Genomic DNA, 18,743 nt, shown 5'->3' with positions numbered 1-18,743 from the left:
CTTGTGGCGCTTCTGAACAATAATGCCTCAGAAATCTTTGGCCATAATGTGCTGATAAAAGTTAAGATGTCTCAGCAAAGTTTTCCTCAAGTTTTGAATTTTTCCTGGGATTGTGGAGTGGTATTATTGATAATGTTAATTTTTTCATTTTTAAAAAAGAGTTTTGCATACATTTCATTTCTCTTCTAGAAGCAATTGCATACAAGATGTTTAAAATTAATAAATATAAAGTATAAAAAAAAAATATAAGCAGACAAAACAAATCTTTTAAGGGAAGACCTAATGGTTTAGGAGGAATCTTTTATACTTATTTTATTTATTTATTTTATTTAAGTTCTTTTAATATACCGATGCTCATGACTGTTGAGTTTACTTACCTGATAATCTCCTTTTCCTTAGTGTAGACAGATGGACTCAGAACGAATGGGTATAGAATGCTCGTGCTAGCAGTTGGAGACGGATCTGACGTCAGCACGGGTATATATACCCCCACAGGAAGCGTAGCAACTCAGTAATCTTCCTTGCAAAAGCTGTTATGGATGTGTGTACTGACGCTCAGTGAAATAGTGAAACAGGATTCCCCTGACCGATTGATAGTAGCTGGAGACCACCAGCATTCCCAACCGGAAGGCGTCGACACCTGGCAAAAGGGAACGCTCTTATGTAAACAAATGACATGGCTTACCTTGGATCCGTGAAACCCATGTACACAGGCAGCTGGGCGGGATGCTGAGTCCATCTGTCTACACTAAGGAAAAGGAGATTATCAGGTAAGTAATCTCAACATTTCCTGGCGTTTAGCCAGATGGACTCAGAACGAATGAGATGTACAAAAGCTTTACTCCCAGCCAGGGTGGGAGGCTGCCTGAGGACCATGTAGTACCACCCTCGCAAATGCTGTGTCCTCCCTGGCCTGGACATCCAGACGGTAGAACCTGGAGAAGGTATGGAGGGAGGACCATGCGCCGCTTTACATATTTCTGCAGGCGACAGCATCCTGGATTCCACCCAGGATGCCGCTTGTGCTCTGGTAGAATGAGCCTTGACCTGCAGAGGAGGAGACTTCCCAGCCTCCACGTAAGCTGCTCGGACTACTTCTTTAATCCAGCGGGCGATGGTGGGCCGCGAGGCCGCTTCACCTTGTTTCTTCCCGCTGTGCAGGACGAACAGATGGTCCGTCTTTCGTACTTCTTGTGTCACTTCCAGATATCTGGGCAGCAATCTGCCAATGTCGAGATAGCGTAATAAACGCCCTTCTTCAGATTTCTTCAAACCCGCCGTGGTAGGCAAGGATATGGTTTGGTTAAGATGAAACTATGAAACCACTTTAGGTAGAAAAGAGGGAACCGTCCGAAGATGGATAGCCTCAGGAGTGATTCTGAGAAATGGATCCCGGCAGGACAGTGCTTGTAGCTCTGAGATGCGGCGTGCTGAACATACAGCCAGCAAGAACACCATCTTCAAGGTTAGAGAACAGAGAGACAGGCTCCGAAGGGGTCTGAAGGTGGATCCCGCGAGGAAATCCAAAACAAGGTTGAGGTTCCATAAGGGCACAGGCCACTTCAGTGGCGGACGAATATGCTTGACTCCTTGCAGGAAGCGAGAAACATCTGGGTGCTTGGCAATGGTCTTGCCATCCCTCCTTGGGGCCGTAGCAAGACAGCGCAGCCACCTGAACCTTGATGGAGCTGAGGGAGAGACCCTTCTGAAGTCCATCTTGCAGGAAATCCAACACAATAGGGATTGTGGTCGCATGTGGATTGGTGCCATGAGTGTCGCACCATGCTTCAAATACTCTCCAGATCCTTTCGTAGGTGAGGGATGTGGAAAACTTGCGAGCTCGGAGGAGTGTATCTATCACGGGCTCTGAGTAACCTCTTTTCTTCAGTCTAGCCCTCTCAATGGCCAGACCGTAAGAGAGAATTGAGCCGGATCCTCGTGGAGGATGGGACTTTGACGTAGAAGGTCCCGGAGAGGAGGCAGGGGAAGAGGCTCCCCTGCCAGTAGTCTTCTCATGTCCGCGTACCAGGGTCTTCTTGGCCAGTCTGGTGCCACTAGAAGAACTAGGCCCGGTGTTTCTGAATCTTGTGGATGATGGTGCCCAGCAGAGGCCACGGAGGAAAGGCGTATAGCAGAGTCCCTGAAGGCCACTGCTGAACCAGGGCATCGATTCCGTGTGAGAACGGGTCGCGCTTGCGGCTGAAGTATCTGGGTACTTGAGCATTGGACTTGTCCGCCAGTAAATCCATGTCCGGAATCCCCCAGTGATCCACAATCATCTGGAAGGCTGTGGGTGACACCTGCCACTCTCCCGGATTTAGGCTTTCTCTGCTGAGGAAGTCTGCCGTGGTGTTGTCCTTCCCGGCAATGTGGACGGCGGAGATGTCCTGAAGATTCGCCTCTGCCCAAGCCATCAGTGGGGCGATCTCCAGAGATACTTGTCGGCTTCTGGTTCCGCCCTGACGGTTGATGTATGCCAGCGTAGTGGCGTTGTCGGACATCACTCTGAATTCTCTGTTCTTCAGTCTGTGAGCAAAGCGAAGGCATGCCAATCGGACTGCCCGAGCCTCTAGACGGTTGATGTTCCAAGCTGACTCTTCTCTGTTCCACCGCCCTTGTGCGGTAAGTCCTTCGCAGTGTGCTCCCCAGCCGCTCAGGCTGGCATCTGTGGTGAGCAGAGTCCACGTGGGGGAGGACATCTTCGACCCCCTGCTCATGTGGTTGGACTGCAACCACCACCGTAACTGGGTCCGTACTCTGGCAGGCAGAGGTAAATGTGTGGAATAGTTCCGTAGACGGGGGCGACAGCGGGAGAGCAGGGAGTGTTGTAGAGATCTCATATGGGCCCTTGCCCAAGGTACCACTTCCAGGGTAGATGCCATGAGACCAAGAACCTGCGGATAATCCCAAGCTATGGGCCGACTGGCTCCCATCAAGTACTGGATATGCGTCTGGAGTTTTAACCTTCTCTTGGTAGTGAGACTGACTGTGTCTGCCTGGGTGTCGAACTGTACTCCCAGGTATTCCAGCGACTGGGAAGGCTGTAGGCAACTCTTGCTGAGATTGATTACCCAGCCCAAGCTTTCCAGAAGGGCGATCACTCTGTCGGTTGTCCGATGGCTCTCCTCTCGTGATTTTGCCCTGATCAGCCAATCGTCTAGGTAGGGATGGACCAGAATTCCCTCCCGTCTGAGTGCCGCTGCCACCACTAAGACCACCTTGGTGAAGGTCCACGGTGACGTGGCCAACCCGAAGGGCAGAGCCCGGAATTGGAAGTGGCGTCCTAGAACCTTGAAGCGTAGGTAGCGCTGATGGTCCGGATGGATCGGGATATGCAGGTAGGCTTCTGACAAGTCTAATGCCGTGAAGAATTCTCCTGGCTGAACTGCGGTCTTGACGGAGTGCAGAGTTTCCATGCGAAACCTCGGGACCCTTAAGTATCGATTGACTGACTTGAGGTCCAGTACGGGCCGAAAGGTGCCCCCTTTCTTGGGTACCATGAAATAAATGGAATAATGCCCAGAATTCACTTCCCAGGCAGGTACTGGGATGATGGCTTTCAAGAACAGGAGCCTCGCCAGGGTAGCTTCCAATGCTGCCTTCCTGTGTGTGGGACAGGAAGATTCCACAAACTTGTCCGGAGGGAGGTGATCAAAGTCCAGATAATACCCCTCTCGGATGATGGCGAGGACCCACTGGTCCGACGTAATCTCGACCCATCTGGGGTAGAAGAGGGTTAACCTGCCCCCTATGGCTCCGTCCCCCAGATGAATCGGCGGATTCTCATTGTGAGGCGCGGCCAGGACCTGAGCCCGGGCCGGCTCCCCTCTTGCGCTGCTTGGTCCGAAAGGACTGATTCCGGGCCTGAGGACGCGGTGCCTGGTAGCGACTCCTGTAGGGAATGAAGCGCTGGGAGCTTCTACTCCTGGAGGGCCTAGGAAAGGCGCGCTGGTTCCTTCTGAACCGATCTTCCGGCAGTCGAGGTACTGGAGAGGCGCCCCATGTGCTGGCCAATTTATCAAGGTCGCTGCCAAACAGGAAAGAGCCCTTAAAGGGCAATCTGGTGAGGCGTGTCTTTGAAGGCGCATCGGCTGACCATTTCCGGATCCAGAGCTGCCTCCTGGCCGCTACGGAGGATGAGATCCCCTTGGCTGTTGTCCGGACTAGGTCTGATGCGGCATCCGTGAGGAACGAGAGAGCTGACTCCATGTCTGCTGCTGGAGCGTTGTTCCTGACCTGTGACAAACAGGAACGCGTCACCACTGTGCAGCAGGTTGCGATCCGCAAAGATAGCGCTGCCACCTCAAAAGTCTGTTTCAGAATGGCGTCCAGTCGCCGGTCATGAGGTTCCTTGAGGGCTGCTTGACCACAGCGCTAATCAAGGCGTCCACCTGAGGGCACGCCAGCAGCTCCTGGATAGCCGGTGCCAGTGGGTACATGCCTGTCAGGGCCCGACCCCCTTTGAATGCGGCCGCTGGTGCAGCCCATTCCAAATCTATCAGTTGTTGTGCTGCTTGCAAGAATGGAAAATGGCGGGCTGTGGGACGAAGACCTTCCAGCAGGGGGTTCTGCGCAGAGGGTACCGTAGCGCTGGGACCTGTAATATCCAACTCCGCCAGGCACTGAGACACCAGGTCCAAGAGATCCTCCTTGGGGAAGAACCGTCTCATGGTTCTATATGGCTCAATCCCTGAGGGAAGTTCCCCTTCGTCCGGTGAAACCTCCTGGTCCGACTGTTCCGGACTGTCCAGCGGCGGGAGGACCCGTTCACGATAAGGGCGTGAGGGTCCAGGAACAGGATCCGCAACCGCAGCAGCAGCCGCCGCAGTCGCAGCAGGAACTGCAGGGCCTGGACGGGAAGCCGTTTGCATCTGTACAAAGGCATGAATCCCCTTAAAGAGATCCACCCAGGAAATTGAAGCGGTCTCTAATCACCGGGGTACAAGATCCCCCGGGATTCCAGATTGGTCGAGACTGCCTGCTAAATCTGGGGTAGCCCCTGGGGAACTGTCAGCAAATCGTGGCTGAGACTGGTCCTGGCCCGAGGGTCCCACGGCCTCCTCACATTGGGCACATAGGGAGTCTGGCTCTTCACTGTGCATGGCTCTAAGCTGGCACGCAGAGCAGAGGCCGAGGGCTTTAATGCCGGAGGCAGGAGGCGCCCCCGCTGAAGACGCTGAGGCGTTCTGTTCCATTGAAAAGTATACGCTTAATGCTATGCGGCAGCAATATACGCTTAATACAACCGGCGCACAATAATATGCGGCAGCAATATACACTTAGTAGAACAGGCGTACAATAATAAGCGGCAGCAATATACGCTTAATACAACAGGCGCACAATAATAAGCGGCAGCAATATACGCTTAATACAACAGGCGCACAATAATATGCGGCAGCAATATACACTCAATGATATTCAATATGCTCTCAGCAATAAGTGGTCAGCAATACACGCTCAATAGTATTAAATATGCTCTCAGCAATATGCGGTTAGCAATACACGCTCAATAGTATACAATATGCTCTCAGCAAGAAGCGGTTAGCAATACACACTCAATGGTATTCAATATGCTCTCAGCAATAAGCGGTCAGCAATATACGCACAATGATGTATATAATATGCGCTTAGTCATAGACATGCACCTATCACGGGTGCTCAATACCTGAACAAGGCCCACAAAATGGTGCCCTCCACGGCGTGCCACGCCGCCGATCCTCGGTTCCTTGGAGACCAAAAGTAAGAGATGTACGCCTTACCTGATCCTCGGCGCTTCCCGGCTGGAACCCGGGCGGTCTCCGGCTGCGGGGGGAGAGGGCAAGTACCTTCACCGCCGCGTTTGAGGATATGCACCCGCTGCCTCGTCCACGCTGGGACCGAGGCGCCTCACTCGCCACGCCCGAGCCTCGCCCGGGGGCTACGTCCCTGCCGCGATTCAGCCACCGGACCAAGGTCTTAAACCTCCGGGGGACAACGGAAATCACCCCGGGAAACTCTACTGGGGGAGGGACCCCAAGGGTATCACCGCAGGAGTGCGGGGCTCGATGTTGCAGTAGAAATTTAGTAAGAAGAAAGTAGAAAGTAGATTGGAAACACGCTCAGCGAGCGTGCAGGCTCTCCAAACTGCTTTGGAGACGGAAATTACTGAGTTGCTACGCTTCCTGTGGGGGTATATATACCCGTGCTGACGTCAGATCCGTCTCCAACTGCTAGCACGAGCAAACTATACCCATTCGTTCTGAGTCCATCTGGCTACACGCCAGGAAATAGGTCTTATCGTACCGGTTTACAATAAACAAGGGGGAAACCAGTTAACATGGGAAGTGAAAAGTTACGTTAAAACAGGTAAATCGAACATGGCTGTATGAAGAAAAAGGATAGATTAACAATTTCTACTCTAAACGTATAGAAGAGTTGATAATACAACCATCAGCTCCTTGCTTATGGTAATCCACATTAATCAGTAGGGCTGAGATTTGGCATTATTAGCCTTCATTCACAACTACCTCGGGTATTTTACCCCTCTTTTTATATTCCTGTCCTTCACTTTATGCTAGTTATCACAATGGTCTTCATCAAGGTTACAATGCAAGCATGCTCCATTTGTAATGAGCTATTATGGGCTCAGAGTCTGGATGCTAGGTGAGAAGATATTAGTTTTAAAGATACTGTATTATTTTTAACCTTCCTCCTATTTAATTCAATTGAATTAAGAATGATGACAGTGGTTAAATGCTTCTGTAGTGATTCTTAATTTCACGCTGGCATCAAAGCGCCATGTGTAAAACAGATATACAGCATGAGTAACTGAAGCAAAGACCAAAAGAAGAGGATGCTTCAAGTGAGAAATTACTACTTACCTGATAATTTCCTTTTCTTTAGAACAGCACGTCTACCAACAAATGGAGACGGAACAAACTGACGTCACAGTATATATACCCCTGCAGTGACATCAGCCTGCCAGAATTCTCTTCAAAAGCAACTGTGGACAAACTAACAAAAACTTGATTAAACAGGCAACACTGAGCTCAGACAATAATGTATTAACACTAGTCTAGGGACTGGACAAACACTTACCAGTAATCCCTGTAACATGTAGTCATGGAGGAGGACCATAATACAACCATTTGGCAGCCAAGGGAGGGAAGCTGGATTCATCTGACTGTCCTAAAGAAAAGGAAATTATCAGGTAAGTAGTAATTTCTCATTTCTTAGCATCCAGTTGGATGGATCCAGAAAAAGTGGGATGTACCCAAGCTACTCCTGAATAGGGTGGGAGGCTGCCCCATGTCTAGTCAAAACCGCAAGTGCAAAGGCTGTGTCCTCCCAGGCCTGCACATCCAGACGATAATACTTGGAAAAAGTGTGTAATGAGGACCATCTTGCAGCTCGGCAAATGTCGACAGGAGACAAAAATTTCACTTCCACCCATGACATTGCCTGAGTCCTAGTGGAAAGAACCCTGTCCTGACTAGGTAACTGCTTCCCAGCATCAACCTATGCAGCCATGACTACCTCCTTAATCCCGCAAGGCTGGCTCTCCCTGCCTAGTACCACCGTGAAGGACAAAGACAATCTGTCTTCTAGTAAGGCTTGGTAAGCTCAAGATACCGGACAATATGTCTCTTGACAACCAAAAGTCCCAAAAGACTATACTCCTCTACATTTTTCTCTGTTCAGAGATGGCAGGGAGATGGACTGATTCAAGTGAAAGTCAGTGACTACCTTCGGTAAAAAGGAAGGAACAGTATGCAGCTGTATTACCCCCCAGAGTCACCCGGAGGAATGGCTCCTGACAAGACAAGGTCTGCAGTTTTGAAACACTATACACAGAACAGATTGCAACAAGAAACAACATTTTCAATGTCAGTAACCGCAAGGACATGTTACACATTGGTCTAAACGTAGGACCCGCTAAGAAATCCAAAACCAAATTAAGACTCCATAAGGGCACCGGAAACTGCAAAGGTGCACGAAGATGTTTCACTCTTCAAGAAATGGGCCACATCAGGTTAAGCTGACAAGGATCCGCCATTCACCTGACCTCTGAAACAGGCAAGAGCCGTTACTTGTATCTTTCAGGAATTAAGTGTCAAGCCTTTATTCAAGACATCATGTAAAAATTTCAAAATGAGCGGGATCTTGACCGAACAAGGAAGAGAACCTTGATCCTCACACCAGACCTTCAAACACTCACCAAACCCACACAAAGGCCATAGAAGTGGAAAACTTTTTAGTTCCAGGCAAGGTGGAAATCACTGCCACAGAGTATCCACATTTCAGCAAGCGAGCCCTTTTCAAGGGCCATACAGGAAGACAAAAATTGATTTGGATCTTTGTGCCATAATAGATTCCTGTGCGCCAGAAGCTGAAGGGGCGATTCTACAAGGAGCCACCACAGATCTGCATATCATGTCTCCTGGGCCAATCTGAAGCAACCAAGAGCACCATCCCTCAGACTAATCTGCCCAACATGGGCTATGGAGGAAAAGCATTCAGCAACTTGTCTTCCGGCCACTCCGGCACCAAGGCATCAATCCCCAATGACTTTGAATCTCTCCTGTGACTGAAGAATCTTGGAAATTTTGCATTGCGAGTAGTTGCCAGCAGGTCTAGAAATGGGAGACCACAGTGATCTAGAATCAGCTGAAATGCCTTGGTTGATAGCGCCGATTCTCCTGGGTCCAGACTTTCATGGCTGAGAAAGACTGCTCTTTCATAATCTTTTCCTGCTATATGCGAGGCTGAGATCATCTGGAGATATAGTTCGACCATTCCCATAAGCTGATCTATCTCACTTGTTGGCTTTTGGTTCCACCCTGCATTGTCCAACAATATCCAGACTGCTCGACCCTACAGCCTGTGCTGAACTGCAAACATGCAAGCCAGATTGCTCTGGCTTCCGAACAATTGATGTTCCAGAGAGACTCTTCTGCATTCCAGCGCCCTTGCGCTGTCAGCTCCTTACAGTGAGCTCCCCAACCATGGAAGATTCCTTCTGTCATCATTACTAGCCAAGTCCAGTGGTGCTAGGGAAACTCCCTTCCTTAGGTGATCAGGCTGTAGCCACCACTGCAGCTGGGAGGAGACCTCCATCGACAGTTGGCGCAAAACTGATTAGTCCAGAGACTGCGGGTTCCACCAAGACAACAGGGAGTGCTCAAGAGGACGCATATGCGCTCTTGCCCACGGTACCACTTCTAGGGTTACTGCCATTAAACCAAGTACCTTCAGGTGGGACCATATGATCAGCCAGAGTGTCCATCAACACACGTAGCTGTGCCATCAACTTCTGAATACGAGCTTTCTGCAGGAAAACCTTGCCCTGCTTCATGTCAAACCGAACCCAAGATAGTCCAACAACTGAACAAGCTGAAGACTGCTCTTGGTCAGGTTCACCACCCAGCTGAGCTCCTGCAATAGGGAGATCACCTTGCGGGCACCATGCAGCTCTCTTCCAGCAACTTGGCTCGAATCAGCCAGTTGTCCAGATTTGGGTGTACTAAGATCCCATCCTCTCTCTATTCTGCCACAACTACCACTATTACCTTGAAAAAGGTCCTAGGAGTGGTGGCCAGACCAAAAGGCAGTGCCCAAAACTGATAATGGCATCCCAGAACTGTGAGCCGCAGAAAGCATTGATACTCTAGTCGAATGGGAATGTGATGATATGGTACAGACAGGTCCAAAGAGTTCAGAAATTCCCCCAACATATGGCCATTATTACTGAGCGTAAGGCCTCCATGTGAAAATGCATCACCCGCAGATGACAGTTGACACCTTTGAGATCCAATATGGGATGAAAGGATCCCTCTTTCTTGGGCACAATGAAATAAACTGAATATCGCCCCATATTTTCTTGAAATGTGGGCACCGGAATCACAACCCTCAGACTGAGGAGCCTCGCCAACATATTCTCCACTGCCCACTTGTTTTGCAGGGAGTGGCAAGGAGAGACTACGAACACGTCCCGAGGCATACTGCAAAACTCCAGCACATATCCTACTCACATTACCTCCAGGACCCATTGATCCAATATGACCTTGACCCACCTCTGATAGAAGAGAGGGAGAAGTCCCCCATCTCCTGTTCTCGGGGGGTGGGGGGGTTGGCAAACCTTCATTGGAAGGATCCACTTCCTGAGCCCACGCCCCCTTCAGGGCTGTCTAGGAAGAAAGGACTGAGACCTACAAAAGGCAGAGTCTTCTGAAAGATTGTTCCTCTATAGGGTTGAAAACGCTTGGATCTCTTATGACCTCTCATGCTAATGGAGCGTGGTGTCTGCTTCTTATTCTCCGGTAACCGAGGAAACGGTGATTCATCCCACTTACTGGCCAGTTTCTCCAAATCGCTCCCAAACAAGAGCGAGCCTTTAAAGGGCAATTTTGTGAGGTTAGCCTTGGAGGTCACATAATTGATGTCTGGTCGCTATTACCGAAACTACCCCTCTGGCTGAGGTGCAGACTAAATCACAGCCTCTATCTGCCAAGAAAGTGGCCGCTAGCTCCATAACTGCCCTGGAATTCACCCAAGAGTCATCAACCTTTTGAGAGAGATATAAACAAGAGTGAGCCACCAGGAACAAGAAGCTATATGCAAAGTCATTGTTTCAAATGCCTGCTTAAGGACAGTTTCAATCCTTCAAGGCTGCTCCTCCCTCTATGGGGATAGTCATCCACTTGGAGACTGCACATATAAGTGCATCCACTTTTGGAAAACGTAAACGCTCTCTCACCACCAGATCCAGAGGGTACAGGGCTTCCAAAACCCAACCTCCTTTGAAATTAGCCTCTGTGGTGCCCCACTCAAGATCAATCAATTCTCGAATGGCCTCCATCACAGGGGAAAAAACAAGAAGCTTTATGCAGGGAAATCAAAATGGGATTTTTCTTTGGCTCAGACATGGAATCTGCCCCAGATACTCCCAGCATTATTGAGGTCTGGGAAATCATGGCCAGCAGTTCAACTCTATGGAAGAACCATAGCATAGTCCTATATGGGTCTAATCCTGGAAGATTTTCACCATGCTGCAGAGAGACAGGATCAGCGTCGTCATCCATACCACTCGGATCTCTATCGGACAGTCTCGCTGTCACTCTAGGAGTACTCCGGCGCTTAACAGTAGGTCCCGGCAAGGTCTGCACCTGCTTCTCTGCCCTGGTAGCATTGGACGGGGCTGAGGACTGCGCCTGAAGAAAGGATTGCAATCCCTGGAAAAATTCTACCCATGAAAAGAAAGGATCACATAACAGGAACACTCGCCGAACTATTTTGGCTCCCAATCGAACAAAGAATACAATACAAGGTTCTATGTATAATTCATAAGCTAATACCGTGTTTCCCTGATAGTAAGACGTAGTGGGAATTTTAGGGGGGGTCGGCTACTGTAACATCCCCCGAAAGTAAGACGTACCTGTCATTTAAAAAAAAAATTATTTTTAAATACCTGTCGGAGGGCCGCGTGGGTCCAGGCGGCTGGCGGCGGGAGCCGGGTGGTCGCGTGTTAAATCTAGGCCGCGGGCGGGTGGGCGCTTGTTCCAGGCGGCGGCGGCGGCGGGGGGGGGGGGGGGGGGGGGGGGCGGGTGGACGCGTGTTAGTTCGAGACGGCCGGCGGGCGGCCGCGTGTTAAATCTAGGCCGGGTCGCACAGGCGCGCATTCATTCACTGCCGGTGGGGGCTGCCGCGGCAGCCCCCACCGGCAGTGAATGAATGCGCGCACAGGCCCACAGCGCCTGTGCGACCTCTGCGATTCGGCGCTGGGGGCTGCCGGTGGGGGCTGCGGCAGTGAATGAATTCATTCATCCAGGCGGAGGAGCCGGCTGCTTTCGCCACTGCCGGCTGCTTTCGGCTGCCGCTGCCGGCTGCTTTCGGCGCTCAAGGCAGTCACATGCTGTGACGTCACGGCATGTGACTGCCTTGAGCGCCGAAAGCCGTGACGTCACAGCATGTGACTGCCTTGAGCGCCGAAAGCAGCCGGCAGCGGCAGCCGAAAGCAGCCGGCAGCGGTGAAAGCAGCCGGCTCCTCCGCCTGGATGAATGAATTCATTCACTGCCGCAGCCCCCACCGGCAGCCCCCAGCGGCAGCCCCCAGCGCCGAATCGCAGGGGTCGCACAGGCGCTGTGGGCCTGTGCGCGTATTCATTCACTGCCGGTGGGGGCTGCCGAGGCAGCCCCCACCGGCAGTGAATGAATGCGCGCCTGTGCGACCCGGCCTAGATTTAACACGCGACCACCCGCCGCCCGCCAGCCGTCTCGAACTAACGCGCGTCCACCCGCCCCCCCGCCGCCGCCGCCTGGAACAAGCGCCCACCCGCCCGCGGCCTAGATTTAACACGCGACCACCCGGCTCCCGCCGCCAGCCGCCTGGACCCACGCGGCCCTCCGACAGGTATTTAAAAATAATTTTTTTTTGAACACTCAGGTTTTTTTTCCAATATAAGACATTTTTATTTATTTATTTATAGGTTTTTATATACCGATAGCCGTTTGCACATCGTATCGGTTTACAGATAACTAAAACTTTTTGACAGTGTCATTATACAGAACTTTTGGCACTGCCATTACATAGAACATACCCTGAAAGTAAGACATAGTGGGACTTTTGGGGGTAAAAAGAAAGTAAGACGCTGTCTTATATTCGGGGAAACACGGTACATGAGGAAAAAGCTGACTGGCTTAACACAGCACTGCGCGTACATGTCCCACACAGAAACCTAAGATCTGTGAATAAGGCTCTACTAACTGTCCCCTCTGTCAAATCAGCTCGACTCACTCAAGTAAGGGAAAGAGCACTATCACTGGCTGGCCCAGTTCTATGGAACACCATGCCTCTCTAATTAAGGCTCCAGAGAAATTTGAAAATCTTTAAATCTAACCTGAAAACCTGGCTCTATAAACAAGCTTTCGATAAAGACAAAGAGAAGGAGAAAAACAATTGATTAACATGGACGCACCAAACAAACACACGTTAATGTTAATTTTGTACCGCTGATAAAATGTCATACCAAACTGATTAGCTTAACTTAAACAAATAGCTTATTGTACTTTACTGTTACCGTACTATGATGGCACATGTTTAATTTGTAATCTATACCACTCATAATTTTTAGCGTGCCTATATGTAAACCGTTGTGATGGTTTTCCAACTTAACGACGGTATAGAAGAGTTTTTAAATAAATAAAAAATAAATAAAATTTAAATATCCAGACCAGGAGGCATCTGAGGTGTACTACTGAGCTGCCTTCTCCTGCTGAAGAACCATTTAGGGGAGTTCTAAAATCTTGTGCCCTACCTGAAATGTCTTTACCCAGACCTACATTTGGCTGGGAAGAACCAGGCTTAGTGAAATCAAAAGGTAATTCTCCATGAGCCTCCAAACAGCGCTGGCACAAGTCAGTAGGCACTCCTGGTTGCGATGCCTGAATATGACAGGCAGTGCCAAGAGAAAGGCGCTTAGGTTTCTCATATACAGGGGCCATTAGACCAGAAGCGTGCTGAGCGGTGGCCAGATGTGTGCGTCTAGCTGCCTTTTTTTTTTTTAGGACATCCAAAATGTAGACATCCAACACCTAGGCATCCAAGACTTAGGCGTCCCTCATGATAGGCGCCATAAAAAAAAAACTTAAGTGCACAGCAATGCTCAACTTGTGCACAGAGGTAAGCGGATGGTCATTTAAGGTGCTGCTTAACTTGGATGCACAGACTACTAGGCAAGCCTAAGCATCCAAAAACTGGATGCACAACTTGGACGCATAGCTAGACGCACACACCGAACTGACAATGTAGAGGACAGCCTAAAGAAAGCGAACGAAACACCATTGAGGTCCACCACGCGGGGTGCAGCAAAAAGCCTCAGAGCAGGGTCTAGCTGACACAGACTGGTCAACCTGCCAGGCTGCTTATGTCCCTCAACCTCCCACAGAGCGGGACAAATGTCGGAACGGTGCGCCAAGCATGGAGACCGGGGAAAGGAGGAAGCCCTACATCAAAATCTCTCCCCTTCTCTGACTCTGTATTTATTTATTTTTTTCCAAAACTTACCTGAGCTCAGCCTTACCTGGCTAAGTACAGAGATGATCTCCGGCTGAAGGGGGAGAAGGCATTTGCTCTCACTGCTGTGCTCTGCTTCCTGGACCCACTGCATTTCAGATGCTTAACAGCTAAGTCCACACTGGCTGAAAAACCAGCTACCAGACCAAGACACTCATCTGAGGGACCACAGAAATCACCTCAGGAATTCTCAACTGGAGGAGGGAAAGTCTGGTCTTACCACAGGAGAGCAGGGCAAATTTATTTTCCTTATTTCTCCTTTTTCAAATTAAAGCAATCTCCAGTAGGGAAATGCACATCCATTTGCAGGAGACAGAGAATACTAACAGGCTGATGACATTGCAGGGGTATATATACTGTGACGTCAGTGTGTTCTGTCTCCATCTGCTGGTAGAGGTGCATAACCCACTTGCTCTGGATTAATCTGACTGGATTCTAAGAAAATATGGAATGCGATCAGAATAAAAAGGTACATCATATGTTCCAAGCTACTTAAACATTATGACGAAAGAGAAAGGAGGAGTATGACCAGGAGGAAAAGCAAGTAAATATTCTGAGGAACCTGGCTAATCTTGCTTCCTTAATATCACAAATATGTAATCTAACAGGATACCGAACACAAAGTTTGATGTGACAGACAAGCAAGTTTACAACAATGCCTAAAGCAGAACTAAACAATATACCTATTTATCATCAATCAGTATGAAACTTTTTATTCTAATCTTTGCTTTTTATGTCCTTTTTTTTTTTTTTGTACTTGTCCCCTTACTAGTCTCTACCATAAAATCTCTTCCCATATATCTGTCTAGATTGCATACATGATCTTGCCTCCCAAAAGCTGGAGGGTCTCATCTTCTGAGGCATACCCTCAGCACCACTATAGTCAGCACATAGGGATGCCACCGTAGCAGCAGATGTTTTGTCACTCACCCTAGATCTGTGTGCGCTACATCTGTGGTGAAATTCATTCTGATTTTTAATTCATATTGTGAACATTTTAGCTAGTATTGCCATGTTAACATTAAAATTTAAGTTCAATGGGCTAACCTCATGGCTCAGATTATAGTTTAGATCCCCCCATTCATCTGAGTCAGTCAAGCCTGGATGCACTGTGAAAATTGTGTGCTTAGGCCTGGGAAGGGAGAGAAGCTGGTTACTCCTACTGTGACAACCCCTGCAAATTGAGTGGCATGGAAGTTGTGTCAGGTAGGAGACATTCTTCCAGCTCTCAAGTTGACAAGGATCCCCATATCCTCCAGGGTATGTCTGGATTGAGGAATGGGATAAAGATACAGAATAAAGAAAAAAAAAGGAAGAAAATTTACCAAAAAGAACACAAAATGTAGGACACCATTGTGTACATACTTCATCTTATCGTATTCCTGTGATGTAGTTATGACTCTTTCTTCCCCAACAAAAACCTCACAGAATGGTCTGCAACCACTGCGTTGTTTGTTAAAGAGAGGAACTGGTGTCATAATAATTGATTTCACAAAAATAGGCTTGCTATGAGGAATAATAGGTTCTTCTGCCATCATGTCGCACATATATTCAATGTATCTGCAGCAAAAAGAAAAATAAGTCAGGTCAAGTTTTATTGTAATTCATAAAAATGAAATAAATATAAGACTATCACTAGATCTGGATGAAGATTTTCCATTGCTAAAACTCTTAATTATTCCAGTAATTATATCCAATGGCTAGATCTTGGTGTTTGCAATCTGGATGTCTTTCCCTCTCTACTGTTAACTTAAAAGCCTCTTGGTGTGCTCCATCTTTCAGACAACTTGTGGATATGATAAATACAATAGATACTTCAGACAGAGAAAGCAATATTTCCAGCATGAACCCTCCTTTTCAGTACCAATTAACGAAGCAGGGTTATTTCTCCTCTTTCTACATTGAATGATTTTAAAGTGCACCTGATGAGATAGATTAGGGATTCCCAGACTGTGAGCTGTGATCCTCAAATGGGGTTAAAAAAAAAACCTTCAGCTGTGGTCACAAGTGCTTATGGCAGGGCTCTTCAGGTACATGTAGCAACATTGCTAGTGAAAATCAGAGTGGAGACTTTAAGCCAGTATACACTTTCAGGGCCTGCCCTTGCATGAATTTTTATGGTAATTACTAACATTGCTGTTGCAAGTGGATCAAAGTCAGTTTCTTTGATGTGTTGAAATTGGCACAGATGTGGCAGCGGAGAGGGACTGAAGCATGGAATGAGAGTCCTTTACAATACTCATCACAACCTTGATTCTATCTACAAAGAGACTGCACCTGCTACATGGCAAGTTAGTAAGCCTTTCCTACATATTTTCATGAAGAATGCAGCCATAAGAGTAAGTATCCATAGCCACTACAGAAGCTCTTGATGCCGTCACAAAAGCATCAAAGGTTGCCTGAAATAGATGTTTTTCACTTTCTTTGCTTTCCAACATAAGGGATAACATTCATTTTACCTCTTGAGAAACACAGTCAACATGTTTTGCAGAATCTTTCAATATGGTTAGACTCTAACCTTGGGTTGGATTTCCCTAGTACAGTAGTCAGGAAGAAACTGTCTCAGCTTGCTGGGCCTACATTGCTAACTCAAAATTTGGCATGACCTGTGCTTAGACCAGGTTCTCAAACCAGTCAATTATTTATTTATTTTATGTTTTGCTTTTCAGGCACTATAGGGAGAAATTATGTCTTATATGTTAATTTCCTTTCCTTCTACACCAGTCCGGAACCTATAGGTTATCCTTTCATCCAGCACACATGGAGGCAGACTTCTATTTTTTTTTTTAATGACATCACCTTCTTATATATCATATTTAGAACTAAATCAGACCATTTACTACAGTCAAAGCTACAAAAAACGATAAAAAAAACCAAAACTAACAATGAAACAAGTATCAGTTAAAAAAAAAAGTCAAACTAAAAAGTTTTTGCAAATCCTATCTTGCATGGTCACAGCCTAACCCAGCTATGCTTACTTTAACATTTTATTTTATTTTATTTTTTAAGGAAAGTCAATCTCTTTTTGCAAAAACACAGCAAATATGAATATATATATATATATATATATATATATATATATATATATATATATATATATATATATATAATGAGAGGGGATCTGGACTGGTGTAGCAGAAGTTAAGTAAAGGAAATTGACAGATAAGACAATTTCTCCTTCCTCTTCCTTCTGCTCCACTAGTCCCAAACCTATGAGAAAAACCAAAGCCCATCTAAGAGTGGGTGGATGGCAATCCCGCTTTTAAGACTGAAGAACCAAAAATGGTATCTTGTCTAGAGAGAAGATCCAATCTGTAGTGCCTTGCAAAAGGCTCCAAAGAGGTCCATGTGCCTGCTTTACAAATCTCCACTGGACTTACTGCTAATCTTTCGGCCCTTCTTGAGTTGAATGAGCCTTAATCTTTTTAGGTACATTTTTACAATCAAGATCATAGAAAACTGAGTATAATATACCATCTACTCTACCTCATTTCCCTATGCCTGTAATCACAGGCCAGGGACGCTATAGTGGAGGAGCTACGAGACGGCAGTTCCATAACCTGCAACCTAAAACTTTCACTAACGTTGAACTAAACAACATGCCCTTTTCTTTGTTCTCATTAATGTACAACCCATTACAAAAACAAACAAACCCCGCAGTCATCTATGACCTCATTGCCTCCAGAACTTATGACTGTTTATGTGTTACTGAAACCTGGTTGAAAGACTATGATATTCCAATCCTCAACCACTTTTGCCCACCTAACATCTCATACTTTCATAAACCAAGACTAGGACGAAGAGGAGGAGGCTTATTTATTTATTTATGGAACTTTTAATATACCGACATTCATAGGACATATCATGCCGGTTTACAAAAAACTGAAGCAGGCAGAAAATACAAAAAACAGGGGGGGGGGGGGGGGAAGGGGGAGAAGGCAAGAAGAGGGTGAGAGAGGGGCAGGGCAAGAGCAGAGAGAAAGGATAGGCTTGGCTGTGTTCTTCAAATTCCTCCTGAAATTTACTGTGCTAGATGTTTCTACCCCTGCTCCTTATGAGATATTATGTATGAAATCCCAACACAATCTTTGCTTAACCTACTTTCCTCCTGGGCTACTTGCCAAGAATATGTTCCCCCTATGTGAGGCAAAACTTAATCTCAACTTTAATCCCTCTACAACTGTAATTCTCGGCGACTTTAACCTTCACCCTCATCACTAGTATTTCTCACCGATATCCTGTTTGATACCCTTCCCTCTTGTGGTTGGAAGCAAATCATCTCCTCCTCCACCCATAAGAAAGACAACTGCCTTGACATGGTATTTGCTAATCCCTCTGGCTTACACATAAATGAAATGAATGTAGCCATAACAAATTCCCTGGAGCAACCACTTCCTCATCTACTTCACTCTTAGATCCACACACTGAACAACCCCTGAGAATTATATGCCTCCATAAAGAAAGTAATTAATCCCAGCTCAGCCCCCTCTACTCTCCCACCCACACTCCCGGGGATGAACATCACGGAGACTTTCACCTCCTACTTCACCAACAGGACAGCAACTGATGGAACTGAAGAGGGCAGCCTAATGCACAGGAAAATATGCGCGAAACCCCGCTGCAGCCTACCACACAGCAAAGAAAAGCCTGAAAGAAGGGCCTAGCCAAAAGGCTGCTCAACCTGCCAGGCTGC

The 18,743-nt window shown here is 47.6% G+C and overlaps 1 protein-coding gene across 1 annotated transcript in view; it reads right to left on the bottom strand.

Annotated features, from left to right (window-relative positions):
- Window positions 1-18,743, bottom strand: part of GAK (cyclin G associated kinase) — an 832,466-nt gene that overhangs the window by 446,195 nt on the left and 367,528 nt on the right. The window contains 1 exon segment of the mRNA XM_029601806.1: window positions 15,416-15,610. Coding sequence (XP_029457666.1) covers window positions 15,416-15,610 — 195 coding nt within the window.

The sequence above is a fragment of the Rhinatrema bivittatum genome, chromosome 1 (assembly GCF_901001135.1).
Source record: "Rhinatrema bivittatum chromosome 1, aRhiBiv1.1, whole genome shotgun sequence".
NCBI lineage: Eukaryota > Metazoa > Chordata > Amphibia > Gymnophiona > Rhinatrematidae > Rhinatrema > Rhinatrema bivittatum.
The sequence above is the reverse complement of the archived record's forward strand: the minus strand, read 5'-3'. Positions and strand labels throughout refer to the sequence as shown.